Here is an 18364-nt window from a genome sequence, read left to right as displayed (position 1 = left end):
AAACGCAGGTGATTTGCTTGTTCCCAGAGCCTCAGTTTCTTCATCTGTCAAATCAAAGTTATATATGAAGCTCCTACCTCACTTGGTTGCATCGAGACTTAAATAAGATAGCGTTTGTAAAACGCTCCACACGTGCCAACTATTATTCTTAGATCAGATAGGGGATTTCGCGCCCAGGTCCTTGGGCCAGGCTCCCGACCCTGTAGAGAGGAAGTCCAATCTAGCACAGATTTACTCATCCCAAAGGCAGGACTGACTGGGCTTGGGTTTAATTTGGATCAGCACTGGGATGGACGTAGGGAAGTAGGGAAGGCAGAACTTTAAAGTGAATTGAGACGACCTCGTCAATGTCTCTGCTCCCGACAGTCCCAGCTCGCTCTGCTGTGGTCTCTCCAAGGACCCCTGGCCCCAGCCCCCTACCCCCACCTCCACCCCAAGCAAGCAAGCAAGGGCGCGCGCGCGCGCGCACACACACACACACACAACACGCCCAGCGGCGGGGCTCTGCAGACAGCCATCCAGACGGACAGACACCCTCAGAATAACGAATGCACTGTGCAAATATATGGTTTTATTTCTCTGTTCTGGAAACCTCACAGACACATCCAGGTAGAAAGAGTATTAAATAAATGCGGTTTACGATTGAAATGCAAAAATAAATAGACTCCGGAAGCTTCGCGGTAGCCCAAGTCCCATCTGTCGCGGCGGGCTGGTAGAAAAGTATTGGGGTGCCGTGTGTTGGGGGGCAGGGAAGGGGAGGATAGATGGAAACTGGAGCTCCCTACAATCAGAGACAAGTACACAGCGGCTTTCCTAGAAAATGTCCCAATCTCAATATCTCTCTCTCTCTCTCTCTCTCTCTCTCTCTCTCTCTCTCTCTTTCTCTCTCTCTCTCTCTCTCCCTCCCCACTCCTAGAACCAGGCACGTTCACAGCAAGGTTTGTACTGGGCAGAGTAAAAGAAAAGAAGAAAAGAGGGGAGGGGGAAGAGGAGCCCTTCCCTTGGCCCCCTGGACTGCCTAGCCCGGGCAGCTGCCCCGCCTCGCTCCAGGTCCCGGCACTGGGTAAGTGCCCGGAGAAGGGCAATGAGTTCGAAGTTTGGCCGGTTTAGAAGCAGAGACCAGGGGCTCGGTGGGCAGCCCCCCAGGGCTGGGGCCAAGTCAAGTCTTTGGCCGGGCCGGCCGGCCCGCCGCTGGGGAGCGGAATGGGGGCGGGGGGAGGTGCAGTCTCATAGAGCCGAATCCGAGTCGCTAGAGTCCAGGCTGTTCCGCATCTTGCAGCTACCGAGCTGCTCCCGCGGCAGGCTGAGGTTCTGGGTGCTCCGACGCAGGCACTCGAGTGACTGCAGGAAGGACTTCTTGGCTTTCTCCTCCTCCATGGGGGACACCCCCTCTTCCTCCACCTCCTGGATCTCGTCGAATGTCACCGGCTGGGTCTTGAAGCGAGACTGGCGGGGCCGCCGAAGCTTGCCCTTGCCCCGGGGCAGCTTAGTGGGCCGCGCGGGCTGCGGGAATTCGTCGGCCAGGCACACAAAGTGAGGCATGACCGCCTGGTAGCTGGAGCAGATGCCCATCAGCTCCGGCGGCTTGGCTGCCGCGGCCGCCGCCGCTGCTGCCATCGGGCTGCTGGCCGGCCCGGGACCCGGCTCTGGGGAGGCGCCGGGGGCGGGCGGCGGCGTGCAGGCACGGACGCCCCCCGGGCCGGGCGGGCTGGGAACCAACGGCTCCCCCCGGGGCGCGGCCCGACGTCCGCCGGCCGGGGGATCCAATCTGCTGCCGGGGCGGCGGGCGAGCGGGAAGGGGCGGCCCGCGGGGGGCTGCAGGGGTCACCGGCGGCCAACGGCGCCCGCGGCCACCGCCTCACGGTCTAGGGTTCCGCTGGGTCAACTGAGGCGCCCTCGCTCTGGCTGGGAACGTGGGGAAATTCAGAGGCTGCTCGGGGCACCTTCCCGCTGCTGCTGCTGCTGATGCTGCGCCTGGGGCTAGGGCTGGGGCTGGTACTGGAATGCGGCTGCGGCTGCTGCTGCTGCTTCCTTGCCAGTTGGTTCCAGCTCCTGCGCCGATGTCCTCACTCCCACCTGGCAGCTGCCGCTGTGTCTGCCTCGAGGTCGCCGGCTTCCCTCCTTATATAGCCCCCGCCTGCCCACACGGGAGCATGCTCAGATGACAACAAATACCATTTAAAGCTTGCGAGCCTGGCTCCCTTCCGCCTGACGTCTCCGACTCAGTTCATTAAAATAACCCGCCCCTCTCTCTCCCTTCCTCCCCACCTCCATGCCCCCCCACCCCGACCTTTTTTGTCTCAGGCAGAGATTCGCGAGAGATGCTCAAAAGTAGAGAAAGTAACCGAGCATCACCAGAGACTGGGGGATTTATCCGAGCATCCTGCTGCTCTCCCTTTCCCCAGGCTTGGAGATGAAGCAGCTAAGATTCGGAGAGGGGAGAGGCTTAGCTCAGGGTTTTTATAGCTGGACTGGACCTCAGAAGTCATCTAGTCCATCACCTCCGTCCCCCCACCCCCAATTTTACTGTGACGCCGAGATGCGAAGCAACTCGATTCAAGTTATACGCTCATAGATCTAGCCCACCCCTCCGGAGTCTCTGTCCCCCGTGGGCATGAGTCCAGCAGCTTAAGTGGCTTGCCCCAGGTCACGAAAGTAATAAGCATCAGAGTGAACATTGGAACCCAGATCCTCCGACCCCCGGCTACCTCCTTTCACTGTACAGCACATCCTTATCAGGTAGGAAGAGGCAGAGTCAGGACTCCAAACCGGACAAGTGACCCGAACGCAAGAGCTCTCAGCCCTTTTTGGTCGTGGATTCTTTTGGCAGTCTGGTGAAAACTAATGGATCCTCTTCTCAGAATAAAGTTTTTAAATGTACACACTACAAAGGAAAACACTTGTGATTGAAATAAAGATCTCTTTTTCCCCTTCCAAGGTCACAACCCCGCAAGTCTATCCAAGATCTCCTCAATCTCTGGGCCCCAATATAAGAACTCTGGCCCCCAAGCCAGTACTTTTTCCAAGTAGCAATTTTCTTTGGCAAATCTACAACCAAGGTTTACTGGGAGAAAGTGTTTTATAAACCTTAGAACAGTTCTAGGAATGTTGTTTTTCCCTACTGGGAGACTGGCTCCTCCTTCAGGGACTGCTCAGTCACCAACATCCAGGGATAGACAGTCATGGAGCAGGAGGGGGGGGAGGGGAGGACATATAGTCTAGGATCCCTGTTTACCTTAGGAAACATTGTTCCCCAGAGGGCCTCTTGATGTTCCAAAAACTCAGTTTTACAAAGTACCAGGACATCAGGAGACATTCCAGAAGAAGGTCTTGCTATGTCTGAAAATTCTGTTAGAGTAGAAAGCATACTGGATTTGGAGTCTGGGGGATGTGGGTTCAAGTCCATAGTTTCTCTGCTAAAGCCCTCAAGGACCTGACTCCAGCCACTGTTCCAGCCTTACATGTTCTTGACAGTCTAGCCAAACTGACCTTCTCGACCTCCCCCATGAAATCCTATTACCCATAGCCATGCCTTTGCATGGGCTGTCTCCCATGCCTGGTATGCACACTCCCTCCTCAGCTCCGACTCTCAGGATCACTAGTTTCCTTCAAAGCTCAGCTTCTAGATGAAGCCCTTCCCAATCTACCCACCCCAGGTACTAGTGCCTTCCCTCAAAAAGTTGCCTTCCATTTATTTTGAATACAATTTCTGTAAACATACATATATATAACATCTCCTCTGATGAAGTGTAAACTCCTTGAAGTCAATCAACAAGCATTTATTAAAGCACTTACTATGTGCCAGGCACTGTGCTAATCTGTGGGGGATACAAAGGAAGGCAAAAAACCACCCTTTATGGAGTTCACATACTAATGGGACAATATTGTTTTTGTCTCTGTATTCCCAGCAATCAATCAAGCAATAAACATTTATTAAGTTCCATACTATTCGCCAAGCACTGGGGATACAAAAGGAAGCAAAAGTTCCTGCCCTCAAGGAGCTCCCAGTCTACCACAATGTCTGGCCTATAACAGAAGCATAATAAATGCCTGGTGACTTGTGGCTCCCTGGGTGATCTTGGGCAATTCGACAAGCATTTAAATGTCAAGCAGTAACAGTACAACTACAAAAACAAAACAGTTCCTCCATTCACATTCTACTGGAGGAAACCATGTACACAGATAATAAGTAGTGGGGCACAGTGCAAGGAGAACTGGCATCAAAGGTCCTGGGTTCAAATCCTGTCTCTGATGCATTCTTTGTGTAAGCTTGGGCAAGTCCCCTAATCTACCCAGGCCTCAGTTTTGTCATCTTACAATAAGGAGGTTGGGCTAGATGACTTCTAAGATCCCTTATAGCTCTAAATCTCTGATGAGTAAGAAGCACCTACTTTTTCAGGAGTCTCCTTAATTATGCCCACTTTTCCTTCAACATTAACATAAATCAATTAAACCTTTACCCTGCTGGACTAAATATTGTTGTTCAGTCATTTGTAATCATGTCCAACTCTCCATTGACTCCATTTGGGGTTTTCTTGGCAGGGATGCTGGAGTCGTTTGCCATTTCCTTCTCCAGATCATTTGACAGATGAGGAAACTGAGGCAAACAGGGTTAAGTGACTTGCCCAGGGTCACACAGCTAGGAAGTGCCTGAGGTCAGATTTGAACTCAGGAAAAGGAGTCTTTCTGATTCCAGGCCCAATGCTCTGTGCACTGCACCATCTAGCTGCCCCTTAGATTAGATAACAGAATCATAGACTTTGAATTGGTAGGTTCCTTTGAAGGAATCTCTACCCTAAGCATGAACATCATCCAAGACATCCCTGAGAAGTGGCAATCTAGCATTTGATTGAAGTCTTCCCAATGCAGGCAACTTACAGCTCCGGAGATAGACCATGTCCCTTTTGGAAAGCTCTGATTATTGAGACTGCTCCTTATGGGGAGCTGAAAGCTCCCACTTCCCTCAAGATGCCACCCAGTGGTCCAAGTTCTCTTCCCTAAGACCAAGCAGAACAACCCGATTCATTTTCATCATGACAACCTTTCAGATATTTGAATACTCTTCCCATATTCCCACTAAGCCTTCTCTTTCCTGGGCTAAACATGCACAGTTCTTTGACCTGGACCTTGCTCAGGATGGGTTTGAGTACCATCCCCATTCCAGCTGACCTCCCCTGGGGACTCCTGCTTGCTCATGTCACATCTCCAAGGTCCCCTTTCAACTCTAGTTCCTGTGATTCCAAAGATAAACAGCAGATAATGCTTGTCCTCACTAAGCTTGCAGTCTGGTAGAGGGGATGATATGGCCACAGATAAATGGAATGAGCTGTTCAAAGGAGAAAATCACCAGGTCAAAAAGGACTTCAATGGCCACCTAGTCCAACCAAGAACTGAAAAAAGCATTGCCTCTACAATATACCCAAATGGTCTTCCAGTATTTGCTTGAAGACATCCAGTGCAGGGAAACTCAGTGCCTCCACAGGCAGCCACTTCCACTTTGGGATAGCTCGAAGCTTTTCCCTATATCAGACCTACATTTGTATCTGTAGCTTCCACCCATCATTCCTAGTTCTATCTTCCGGAGTCAAACAGAAAAAGTCCAATCCCTACTCCAGGTGTCAGTCTTTCAAATAATGGAAGACAGCTCTTATGTGCCCTGAGGAGTTTTCTCATTTCCAACCTAAACATTCCTGGTTCCTTCAAACTCATTTGGAATGAACTCCAAGGCCTTGAAAGAGCTCTGGTCTAGGAGTCAGATGACCTGGGTAGGATTTCCTCTTCCCCCAAGTCTGCCCTGGGTGCCCTTGGGCAATATTCAACCTCTCTGGATCTCAGTTTCCTTACATGTAAATGAGGGGGCTGGATTAGATGGCACCTTAGGTCCCTTTCAGGGGCAGCTGGGGTCAGGAGTGGATGAAGTGTGGGGTCTGGAGTCAGGAAGACCTGAGTTCAAATTTGGCCTCAGACATATACTAGCTTTGTGACCTTGGGCAAGTCACTTGACCCTGTTTGCCTCAATTTCCTCAGCTGTAAAATGAACTAAAGAAGGAAATGGCAAACCACTCCAAAATCTCTGCCAAGTAAACCCCAAAAGAGGTCACAGAGAATCAAACATGACTGAAATGACTAAACAAAGAAGGTCCCTTTCAGTTTTAAACCTATGAGCCCATGATCCTTTACCATCCTGGCTGGCCTCCTCTATCTTATCCACTACCTTCTGTACTCTCCACCTTAATCATTATCCTCTATCTTACCCACTTATCTACTATCTTATACATCAATGGTGTCAAACTCAAATAGAAATATGGCCACTAAACTATATATATGGATTCCTGGGAGGCAGGGTGCATATTGACTTAGAAAACCACACATTAACATTATCTATGTTTTATTGTATTTTAGAGGGTTAAAATATTCCCAATTGCATTTTAAGTTTGTGAGCACTGGCTGCATGTTTGACACCTCAGTTGTACACTCTCCCTCTTATCAATGTTCTTCCTAGAAGGTGGTACCCTGGACTGATGCTTAGAGAAGGATGCATGGGGTTGGTAGCTTCTTTCTATACAGTGAGAAAGTGGTTCCCTACTTATTTCTCCCCTCTCTTTGGTTCTGTCTTCACCATCTCCATATTGATGTCTCCAAGCAAGCAAGCATTTATCATACACCTATAATGTGCTAGGTAACTGAGCTAGGCACTAGGGGTGGAAATACGAAAGTGATACAAGGCCTTCCCTCAGTGAGGTTCTTCTAGGAAAGCCATTGTGTTCATTCTGTCTCTTTCAACTATTTCATTGTCCCCACTTCTCTCCCTTCCTCTTTTAATTTCATGGCTGCTGTTACCATCTGCGGTGATCTTTGAGCCCAAGAATAGAAAATCTGACACTGCTTCCATTTCTTCTCCCTCACTTTGCCAGGAAGTGATAGGACCAGTTGCCATGATCTTAGTTTTTAAATGTTAAGCTTCAAGGCAGCTTTTATACTCTCCTCTTTCACTCTCATCAAGAGGCTTCTTAATTCTTTTTTCATTTTTTGCCATCAGAAATCTTAGTATATGCAGAGCTCTAATCAGGTACCCTGGAGTCTGTGCCCCAGATGATCAGAAAATTGGCCAGTAGAACCTACAGCCATATGAAAAAAATGCTCTAAATAACTACTAATTGGAGAAATGCAAATTAAAACAATTCTGAGGTACTACCTCATACCTGTTAGATTGGATAATAGGACAGAAAAGGAAAATGACAAATGTTGGAGGGGATGTGGGAAAATTGAGACACCAATGCACTGTTGGTGGAGTTGTAAACTGATTAAACCATTACTTACAGCCATTTGGAACTATGCCCAAATATTTATAGCAGCTTCTTCTGGTGGCAAAAAATTAGAAATAGAGGGGATGCCCATCAAGTGGGGAATGGCTGAACAATTTGTGGTATATGATCATGATGAAATACTAATGTGTTATAAGAAATGGTGAGCTAGATGCTCTCAGAAAAACCTGGAAAGACTTATATGAACTGATACAAAGTGAAATGAGTAGAACCAGAAGAACACTGTACACAGTAACAGCAATACTGTACAATGAGCAACCATGGGTGACTTAGCTATTCTCAGCAGTACAATTATCCAAGACAATTCTAAAGGACTTATGATGAAAAATGCCATCCATCCCCAGAGAAAGAAGTGATGGAGTCTGAATACAGAATGAAGCATACTTTTTTTACTTTATTTTTCTTGGGTTTTTATTTTGGTCTATGTTTCCTTTTGCAACATGACTAATATAGAAATATGTTTAGCATGACTACATATGTATAACCTGTATCAAATTGCTTGCTTTCTCAATGAGGAGGATAGGGAAGGAGAGAGAAAAATTGGAACTCAATTTTAAAAACGAATGTTGAAAATTTTTTTACATGTTATTAGGGAAAATTAAAATACTCAATTAAAAAGAAAAGAACTGGCCAGCAGATTTATTGTTGTTCAGTCATTTCAATCATGCCCAACTTTTTGTGACCTAATTTGGGGTTTTCTTGGCAAATATACTGGAATGGCTTGCTATTTCCTTCTCTAGCTCATTTTACAAATGAGTAAACTGAATTAAACAGGGTTAAGTGATTTTCCCAGGGTCACATAACTAGTGCCTAAGGCCATATTTGAACTCAGGCCTTCTTGACTCCAGGCACAACACTCTATCCACTGTGCCACCTAGCTGTCCCTACATTCTACTGGCCTAGTCTTAAGAGCCTGGGACCACCTCCATGCTATGAGATGGGTTAGAGGGGGACTTTAGTGAATGGTCATGACCCCATAGACTAAATAATGGGAATCTCTAGGCTGATACCTTTCTTAAGGTCAGCCTTATTTGCCCAGACTTTGAACCCAGATACACTCTGACCCTTTTCTAACATCTGGAGACCATGACCCTTCTGCCAGGGTGGGACACAAGCCAGTCACAAATCAAACACCAGTAAGGAGGGTTTCTGAAAGTGGAACTGGTAGCAACTGAACCTGACAGGGACTGATGCCTAATAGGAGCTGTTGGGAAAATCTGCTGGTCAATTCTCTGCCCATCTCAGTGCACAAACCCCAGAGTACCTGATTAGAGCTCTGCGTACACTAAACTTTCTGATGGCAGAAAGTTAAAAAGAATTAAGAAACCTCTTGATGAGGGTGAAAGAGGAGAATATAAAAGCTGGCTTAAAGCTTAACATTAAAAAACTAAGATCATGGCAACTGGTCCCATCACTTCCTGGCAAAGAGAGGGAGAGGAAATGGAAGTAGTGTCAGATTTTCTATTCTTGGGCTCAAAGATCACCGCAGATGGTGACTGCAGACATGAAATTGAAAGATGCTTGCTCCTTGGAGGGAAAGCGATGGCAAATGTGGACAGCATGTGAAAAAGCAGACGCCACCTTGCTGACAAAGGTCCATATGGCCAAAGCTCTGGTTTTCCCAGTAGCAATGAATGGCTGTGAGGGTTGGACTATAAGGAAAGCTGAGCACCCCAGAATGGATGCTTTTGAACTGTGGTGCTGGAGAAGACTTTTGAGAGCCCCTTGGATGGCAAGGAGCTCAAATCAGTCAACATTTGAAGAAATGAATTCAGATTACTCATTGGAAGGATAAACACTGAAGCTAAAGCTTAAATACTTTGGCTGCATAATGAGAAGACAGGACTCATTGGAAAAGACACTGATGCTGGGAAAGATTGAAGGCAAAAGGAGAAGGGGATGGCAGAGGAAGAGATGGATAGATAGTGTCGTGGAAGCAATGAACATGAACTTGGACAGACTTCAGGGGACAGTAGAGAACAGAAGGATCAGGAAAGAGTCAGATATGACTCAATGAGTGAACAACAACAATATGCTAAGCTTTGCTCAATAACAACAGGTATTCCCAAAACCCAGATCAGACCATCTCCCATCCCCATCCAACAACCTTCAGGGGCCTTTGGGATAAAATGCAGGCTCTTCAGCCTTTACAGTCTGGCTTCCACAGACCTTTCCTGTCTTATTCTATAGTATTCCTTTCTACACATTTCCTTCCTTCTCAAACTGGCATGCTAGCTTCTCCTTCCATGACCTGCGATGTCGCTGTTCCACCCCTTTGCACAACAGCTTGCCCATTTCTGGAATGGCCTACCCCCTCATCTTCACATCTTAGAATCGTAGAATCCTTAGGCTCTAGCATAGTCATAGACCTTTGACCTATAGACACTCGGTGCAGGCTGGTGGCAGAGTACATAGAGTACTGGAATTGAAGACAGGAAGAAGTGGGTTCAAATCCTGCCTCTGACACATACTAGCTGTGTGACCCTGAACAAATCACTTAACCTCTTTAAACCTGAGTTTCCAGATCTGTGGAATGAAGGGGTTGGACTAGAGGGCCTTTAAAGTCCCTTGTAACTAGAAATCTATTATCCATCCTCTGGATAATTACATGGCTCTTTGTAAATATTATCTCATTTGGGACTCACAACAATGCTAGGAATAAGTACTATAATTAGCTCCATTTTACACATGAGGAAACTACTGTACTGAGAATGGTTAAGTTACTTGCCCAGAGTCACACAGCTAGTAAACATCTGAGGTCACATTTGAACTCAGGTCTTCCCGACTCCAGACCCAGGGCCTTATCCATTGAGCCACCTGTTGTTCAGGGGTTATTCAGTGCTGTCCAACTCTTCATGACCCTAATTAGAGTTTTCATGGCAAAGATACTGGAATGGTTTGCCATTTCCTTCTCCAGCTCATTTTACAGGTGAGAAAACTGAGGCAAACAGGGTAAAGTGACTTGCCCAGGGTCACACAGTTAGTGACTGAGGTCACATTTGAACTCAGGTCTTCCTGGCTCCAGGCCCTGTACTATATCTAGCTCACCACCTAACTGTGCTATTGAGCCACCTAGCTACCTATGAATTGGACAAATTCATGTTGGAATGGGAGTAGATAGAGAGCCAGGCTCAGAGCCAGGAAGATTTGGATCCCAGTCCTGCTTTTCACACATACTGGCTTGTATGTGACTCTGGGCAAGACATTAAACCTCTTAACTCTCTAGGCTAAGCAGTTCTCAAAGCGTGGTCTAGGGACCCCTGTAGTTCATGAAAATTTTCAAGGGGGTCGTTGAGGTAAAAAAAAATCCATAATGATAAGAGGTTTTAATTTTAGTACAATACATACCAATAGATATAACTGACATAAACAAAAACTCTTTGGAGGTCATCACTAATTTTTAAGAGTATCAAGGGGTCTTGAGACAGAAAAGTTTGAGAGCTGCCAATCTAGATAACTCTCTATCAGTTGTAGAAAAGAGGCTGACCTGCATGGGTAGAAGGAATTTTCTCATAAAGTTACACATACGATGAAATCCCAAGTCCAGTCCTTATCCCTATCCTGGAACAAAGAATGAATGAATGAATGAATGAATGAATGAATGAATGAATGAATGAATGAATGAATGAGTGAGTGAATGAGTGAATGAATGAATGAGTGAATGAGCAAGTAAATGAATGAATGAGTGAGTGAGTGACTATGAGTCAGCCTCACAGAAGCCCCTGCCACCCACTCAGTCCCTTACTTAACCCAGCTACTGGGGCGGGATGCAGAAGAGCAGGTTAGGAGTTGGCAAATATGAGAATGAGATCTCTGTACCCCCCTCACCCAGCTCTCTCCACTATATTTACCGATCTCTTTTTTCTGTTCTTTACTTCCTCCAGCCACCTCACTGAACTTCTGTGAGGAAAGTACTTTGTAAATCCTAAAGTGGTATAGAAACTGGCTCTATTGGTATTATTCGGGGGTGGGGATTATGTTACAGAAAATGCTGTGTTATGTACAGTAACACATTTGCAGGTCAGGGTCCAAGCTCAAGCTCCCCTCACCCTCTGAACTTCCCCCGTCCCCTAAAGATGGGAAGAGCCTCCCACCCCCTCACGCTCAGGGGAAGAAGCAGGTATCAGCTTCACTGGAGGGCCCTGGTTTAGAGTATGAGATCATCCCCCAGGAAGCCAACTCCGGGGAAGCTCTCCCTCCTGCTCACTGAAAGCCTGAGGGAGGCGGGGAGGAGGGGGGGGGGGAGAAGCGGGAGACAGAGAAGGGGGAGAAGGAGAGGTGATAGGACAATGAGGATAAGAATAACTCCTTTGGGTATGATTCTGATGAGGAAAGGCAATCTCTCCAGACATGCCCTAATGAGGTGCCTGGATCCTGAGAGGTAGCTTACCCCGATCTCCCCCACCCTAATGCCCAGGGGATGAGACCTACCATCCCAAATAAATATAACTAGGCTCTCCCCACTCCCTCCCCTTTACTATTCTCTACCATCAAGTGCTTGCTTCCTAAAAAAGCCCTGTAGGGAGGGGTACACTTTAACCAGGACACCACAGGCTTGGCTGTGAGATTGAGGAGAGCCAGAAAACTTGGACTTGAAGGCCCAAGGCAAATCACCTTGCCCTCTATGTGTTGACTGGTTTTGTTTGCTGTACTTACAAACCTTACTAGGGAGGGATGGGGGTGGGGAGATTTGGAGGTAATGAAAGTGATAGGAAAAAATACAAGAAACTATCAATGAAACATCGTATAAAAAATGGAAGCTAGTGGAAGGAAGTTTAGCCAAGTACATACGCAAGAAGGGCAACTTTGTTATTATTGTGTTAGACGGAATAAATACTTTTTAGAAAACAACAGAGTTGACAAGTTGACAGTTTCAGAATAATAAGGGTTGATATTTCCTTCACTCGAAGGTTTTCAAAGCTCTTTGCACATATCTCATTTGATCTCATATGCAACCTTCTTTTGTGTTTGTTTATTTAAATGTTTCTGCTTGATAAAGTTCATAATTTAAAAAAAAATTAAACCTCTCTGGGCCTGTTTCCTCATGTGTAAAAGAAGTGTCGTTTAGAAGAGCTCTCCATTTCCTTCCAGATTTGTGAATCATTCATCAGATACTGGGACCCAAAATGAAGTTAAGGGAAATACTTGGGTGAAAGGGACATCTCTGCCTACAGGGGAGGAGGAAAAGTCATTTGGTAGTTCTTTGGCCCCCAACTCTCTACCCCAAAGGTCTCTTTCCCCAAATGGCGTAGGTTCAGAGGGACCTGTCTATGGACCTTTCCAGGAATGATGGGAGGACATTGGGCTAATAGGACTCTTGATTTGGGCTATAGTTAAGAGTGGAACATACTGGAATCCGGTCATTAGTTTTTACAAATTGGGCTAACACTAATCTGGCATGTGTCACATCTGAGTTGGGGAGGAGGGATTTGGTGATTTGTATGTGAATGGCAGGCAAAATCAATTTGGAATAAGTATTTGGAGTCATTTGGAGTCAAGCATTCAGGATTGTGTGTGTCTGTGTGTTTGTGTGTGTGTGTGTCTGTGTGTTTGTGTGTGTGTGTGTGTCTGTGTGTGTATGTGTGTGTGTGTCTGTGTGTTTGTGTGTGTGTGTGTCTGTGTGTGTATGTGTCTGTGTGTGTGTGTGTGTATGTGTGTGTATGTGTGTTAGGGTGAGTGTACTAGGTAGGATGACAAGCCAGATAGCAAACCTGGAAATGCAGGGAAGGTATCACAGAAAGAGAACCAGAGAGGGAGTCAGGAAACATATGCCCCAGTGGTCTGGGTGTTTATGCCACTAATCAACAGAGTGACTTTGGCCAAGTCCTTTCCCTTTTCTAGATCTCAGACTCCTCATCTGCAAAATGAAAGACTCAGTCCTGATGATCCTAAGGTGCCTTCCAGTTCCAGTATTCTGTCTTCTATATTCGAAAGTCCTTTAGAGCTCTGACAGTCTATGCTCTATGTGCCATGTGCTAAGGTCCTTCCTCCTCTGACCCTCTGTACATTAAAGACCCTTTCAGCTGTGATATTCTATGTCCGAACATAAAACAGGAAGGTTATAAGATCTGGGACTGGAAGGGACATTAGAGAACATCTTATCAAACCCCCTCATTTTACAGATGAGGAAATGTTTGTTGAACTGAATTCAAACAATTAGCAAGTATTTATTCATTATTATTATTAATATTAATTATTATTAAGCACCAACTACTTACCAGGTACTGTTAGATGCTGGAGATAGAGACAAAGGACAAAAGTGAAACAGTCTTTCCCTGCCCTCAAAGAGCTCACATTCTATCCAGAAAGATGGCATATATGTATATGTGTATATACATATGTATGTGTATATACACACACACACACACACACACACACACATATATATATATATATACAGATGAGTATGCATATCGACATATGTGTGTATATGTTAAACGCAATGTCATTGGGAATAATTCTCTCAATGCTTTGCTGAAATCCAAGTACCACTGGAGTATAAAATCAGGTTGTATGCCTAAGGCCACAGGAGAAATAAATGCCAGAGCCAGGATTTGAACTCAGGCTGTGGTCTATGAGCCTTCTAGCTCTAACATTCCATAATCTCAGTTTGGGAACGAGGGCTTTCTTTAGAAGGAACAGCTTGATCTTGAATCTGGGGCAGAAGAAAGGAAAAAAAAATACATTATCTTGGAAAGGAAAGTTGACTGGGGTAAATGGAAACACAATGATGCTGAGCAGCTCTGGTAGGCTTGAGGCTACCACCACCACCACCTTCCCCCAGCTCTGACTTAACAGTAGAGCTATGGTTAAAAAAAAAAAGTTGGGCAGATTCTCAGCTGTGCCTCCTGGGGCTTTTATCCAAAGGAACTCCAAATATCTCAACTCAATCATCCTCCCCAAAGCTTCTGCTCCTGAGTAGGGAGCCAGGGACATACAGGGACACACTAGGACTCAGAGAGGTATGGCCCATCACCAGGACCAAACAGCAAGCTAGGCCTCCTAATTCATTCTCTGGCCTTCTATCCTTTGGAAGGTTGGCGTCTAATGGGGAAGGTAAGGGGTGGAGGCCTGGTCAGCCCAGACCACCATGACAGAAGCAGCCAGGCTTTGGTTTCCTCCAGTTCAGAAACAGAGAGGGCCTGAGCTGCTGGTCGGCTGGAAACCAGAGTCTTCCTGGCTGCCAACTCCCACTTTCCAGTCTCAGATCAGCTAGTTTGTGTCCCATCCCAACTGCCCTCTCCACCCCCCCACCCCCAAGCTGTCCTAGGAGACCAGGTCTAGGGTTCAAAAGTCTAACTAAGAAAATTATACTTTGGAATCACATGACAGTTTGGTCTTCAAGGGTAGTTTCTTTTGCCTGGGTCATTTGGGAAGTTGGGCTTATTTGCTCCCATCTAGTGCATCGGAAAATGTTTACATGTATGTGTGTGTTCAAGCGTGTGAGTGATATGAGAAAGTGTGACTAGCGTACGAGAGCATATATGTGTGGTTTAGTGTAGCGTTTGAGTGTGTGTGTGTGTATGAGTAGAAGCAAGGGTGTGTGTGAGCTGGGGGGTATGGGGACACACTGAACAACACCACGGCTCTGGCTCTGGTGGGGAGTCTTCCTGATTCTTCTTTGAGGGCCAGGGTGAGTAGCTAGAGCTCTCCTCTAGCACCCACCTTCTCCTCCCCACCAAGCCCTCTGAACAAAGCCTGTGAGTTCAGCATCCAACCAACTGGCTCTACCACACTCAGAATTAGCACTTAGTCTGGTACAATTATGAACATCAAAGTGTTTGGATAATTTTGCGGGAGGGTTACCATGGCAATCCCTAGCGAGCTCCAAAAGGGGCTCTCTGTGTGTATGGGAAGGGGGGAAGGAAGGGAGGGAAGGAGAGAGAGGATATGCAGAGACAGGCCCTGAAGTTAGGTTTTCTCTTCTCCCCCCAGCCCCGCTGAGCTCATTCCTGTAGCTGAGCTCACTGCTCTAATCTGGGACGCTCACTGTACATGCAACGGGACACCTCTGGTGGGGGCAGGGAGGGGAGTCATCTGACTGGAGACTGGCACAGTTGCTTGCCCTGTCCTACCCCTCCTCGGCTCTGGATTTTCCCAACTCTGATTCAAAGGGGAATGGTGCCCAGGGAAATTTTCCCCCATGAGCCACACAGAGCTACTTTAGACAAAAGGGGAGGGCTGGATGGGATGATTAAACCAGAAGTATCTTTGTCCTCTTCTTAATCTGTAATCTCATTACCCTTCAAGGAATCTTGTTATGGTAATGGATCACCAGTCTAGAGGTTTGGACATTTTCCTTCTCTCTGAGACATGTTCTTGTAGACTTAAGTGCCCTCCCCCCAGGGAATGAGGTTCATGAATATCGATGCTAATGACAATCATCCTAATTTTTGATTGTAGAGTGTTTATTACTCTTCGAAGCCCCCTCCCATCCATGAGCTCACTTGTTCCTCTCAATAACCTGGGGAGGTTTTTTACCCTCATTCGCTCATCCAGGAAATGTGTGCCAAATGCCTGTTTCCCATGATGTTTGGGACATAGGTAGATATGGCAAATACTAGGACTCCCATTTCAGGCATGAGACAATGGGGGTCCAGGAAGATGAAGCAATTTCAACAAAGTCACAGCAAGATTCTGTTTTTTGTTTTGTTTTCTGGTTTTTTGTTTTTCTTTTCTGGACCTATGATGTCATTAGTGAGGGCAGCCCCTGCCATGGCTCCTAAACCAAGGCAGGTCAGCAATTTCTCTGTAATTTATAGTCTTAGAGCATTTCCTAAGGACCCAGCAGTTAAACAATGTGCCTGTGGTTACAGACCTGGGATGGATCAGAGTTAGGACTTAAATCCTGGTCTTTCTGACTCCAAGACTCCTCCTCTATGCTGTTTCTGTGCAGCAAATAAATCCACAGAAATCATCATTTCTCTATGATACAAAGAAAAACTAGAAGGATATAACAGAGATGTCCCATTCAAAACAGCTACAAAATGATTCAACATTTCAGTGTTAATTTACCACATCAAACCCAGGTCTTCTATAAATATAATGGCAAAACATTCTTTACAGATATAAGATTTCAAGAGCTGAAGAGATATTGATTTTTCATGGTTTGGCTACACAGATGTAAAAATTGTAATGATACAGAAATTTACATATTTAGCACTATGCTAATTCAGCTCTCAAGGACTTTACAAAACTAGGCACAATAATAATAAAATTCATTTGAAAGAATAATGGGTCTAGAATTTCAAAGGCAATGAAGAAAAAAATCAGGAATGAAAGAGTCATAGCATTTTTAGATTTCAAATTATTTACAAAATGGTTTTCAAAACTATTCAGTATTAGTTAAGACAGAATAATAAGGCATAACCAAGACTCGGAAACAATCAAACATAGAGTCTTAGTCTTCAATAAACTCAAGAATACACACTACTTCAGGGAAAGATTTCCTCTTCATTAAAAACCTCTGGGGAAAAGTAGAAAGAAGTTAGGCAGAAATAGGTTTAGACTAGAAATTTATTTCACAAAAACTCCATGTGGATAACTAAACATATAAAAGGGTACATCATTTAAGAAAAAGTGAAGGAGAATGGGAAAAAAAAAAAGATACTTTTCATATTAACAATGGAGGTAGGGAAAGAGGTAATTCTTAACTAAATAAAAGATTGTTGTTCAGTCATTTGGGATTTTCTTGACAAAGATGCTGAAGTGGTTTGCCATGACCTTCTCCAGTTCATTTTACAGATGAGGAAACTGAGGCAAACAGGGTAAAGTGACTTGCCCAGGGTCACACAGCTAGTGTCTGAGGCCAGATTTGAACTCAAGAAGATGAGTCTCCCTGCCTTCAGGCTCAGCACTCTGCCCACCTCACCACCTAGCTGCCCAAAACAATAGCTAGAGGTTCTCATAAAAAGTAAAAGAGACCATTTGAATTGTCTGAAATGCAAAAGCCTTTCCACAAATAAAATCAGCAACTGGAGAGAAAACGAATAGTGAAAAAAATCTTCGCATCCATCTTTTACTCTCAGATAAAAGTTTGATATTCAAATATAGCAGAAATTGATGTAAAGGAATGAAAGCAAGCTCTCATAGCAAGTGAATAGTAGAGCCAGAACTAGAACATAGAATTCTTCAGAATCCCTATGAGTTGTGCTGCTTTTGAGATGCTGCCTCGATGCTTTACAAGGCTAGGAACCTCTATGTCTACCTCCTGATTCTGCTCAGCACTGGTAATACAAATACAAGCAAATAAAGATAGTCCCTGCTCTTTTTTTTTTTTGCAGGGGGGAAGGCAGGGCAATTGGGGTTAAGTGACTTGCCCAAGGTCACACAGCTAGTAAGTGTGTCAAGTGTCTGAGGCCAAATTTGAACTCAGGTTCTCCTGACTTCAGGGCCGGTGCTCTACTCACTGAGCCACCTAGCTGCGCCAGTCCCTGTTCTTAAAGAGGGCATTCTATGCACAAAGGGGAGATGGAAAGGGTTGGGGGAGGAAGACAAGACAGTCAAGACTAAAGCCTAGAAATGAATGATGACATCAGGGGCCTGGACATTTCCCTTAAAATGGAGGCGCTGGGAGGAGCTGACCAATCAGAGGAAGGGGCCCTAGAGGCAGAGTGAATTTCCAAGGTTGTGATGAAGGTTGCCAGGGCTTGATAGAGAAAGTCAAGAGAGGAGCCGGAGGAATGAAGGGATGAATGGGAGATGGAGTGGTGAATTCAAGGAACAGAAAGAAGCAAGTCAGGCTAGATCACAGAGTATAGGAAGGGAAGCAATGGGCAGTGAGCATGGACATTTAGGTTGGGGCCAGGTTGTGAAACCTGCCTGAAGAGAGTACTTTATATTTGATCCCATAGGCAATAGGAAGCTGCTGAAGTGTATTAAGCAGAGAAGGACGACATAGTCAGATCTGCACTTAAAGAAAACCACTTTGGCAGCTGTGTGGTGGAAAAACTCAGGCAGGGAGAGACTTGAAGCAGGAATCTCTTCTCTTCCTCCTTCTCTCTTCCTCCTCCCTACCCTTAAAGTTACTGGAGGAATAT

At 45.7% G+C, this 18364-nt stretch overlaps 1 protein-coding gene across 1 annotated transcript; it reads right to left on the bottom strand.

Annotated features, from left to right (window-relative positions):
- Window positions 1–551: 551 nt before the first annotated feature.
- C6H11orf96 (chromosome 6 C11orf96 homolog) lies at window positions 552–2082 on the bottom strand. The gene has a single exon (XM_036764089.1). It carries the CDS (start codon window positions 1615–1617, stop codon window positions 1228–1230), a length of 390 nt encoding a protein of 129 aa, XP_036619984.1. The 5' UTR covers window positions 1618–2082; the 3' UTR covers window positions 552–1227.
- Between the last annotated feature and the right edge of the window lie 16282 nt (window positions 2083–18364).

The sequence above is a fragment of the Trichosurus vulpecula genome, chromosome 6 (genome assembly GCF_011100635.1).
Source record: "Trichosurus vulpecula isolate mTriVul1 chromosome 6, mTriVul1.pri, whole genome shotgun sequence".
NCBI lineage: Eukaryota > Metazoa > Chordata > Mammalia > Diprotodontia > Phalangeridae > Trichosurus > Trichosurus vulpecula.
The sequence above is the reverse complement of the archived record's forward strand: the minus strand, read 5'-3'. Positions and strand labels throughout refer to the sequence as shown.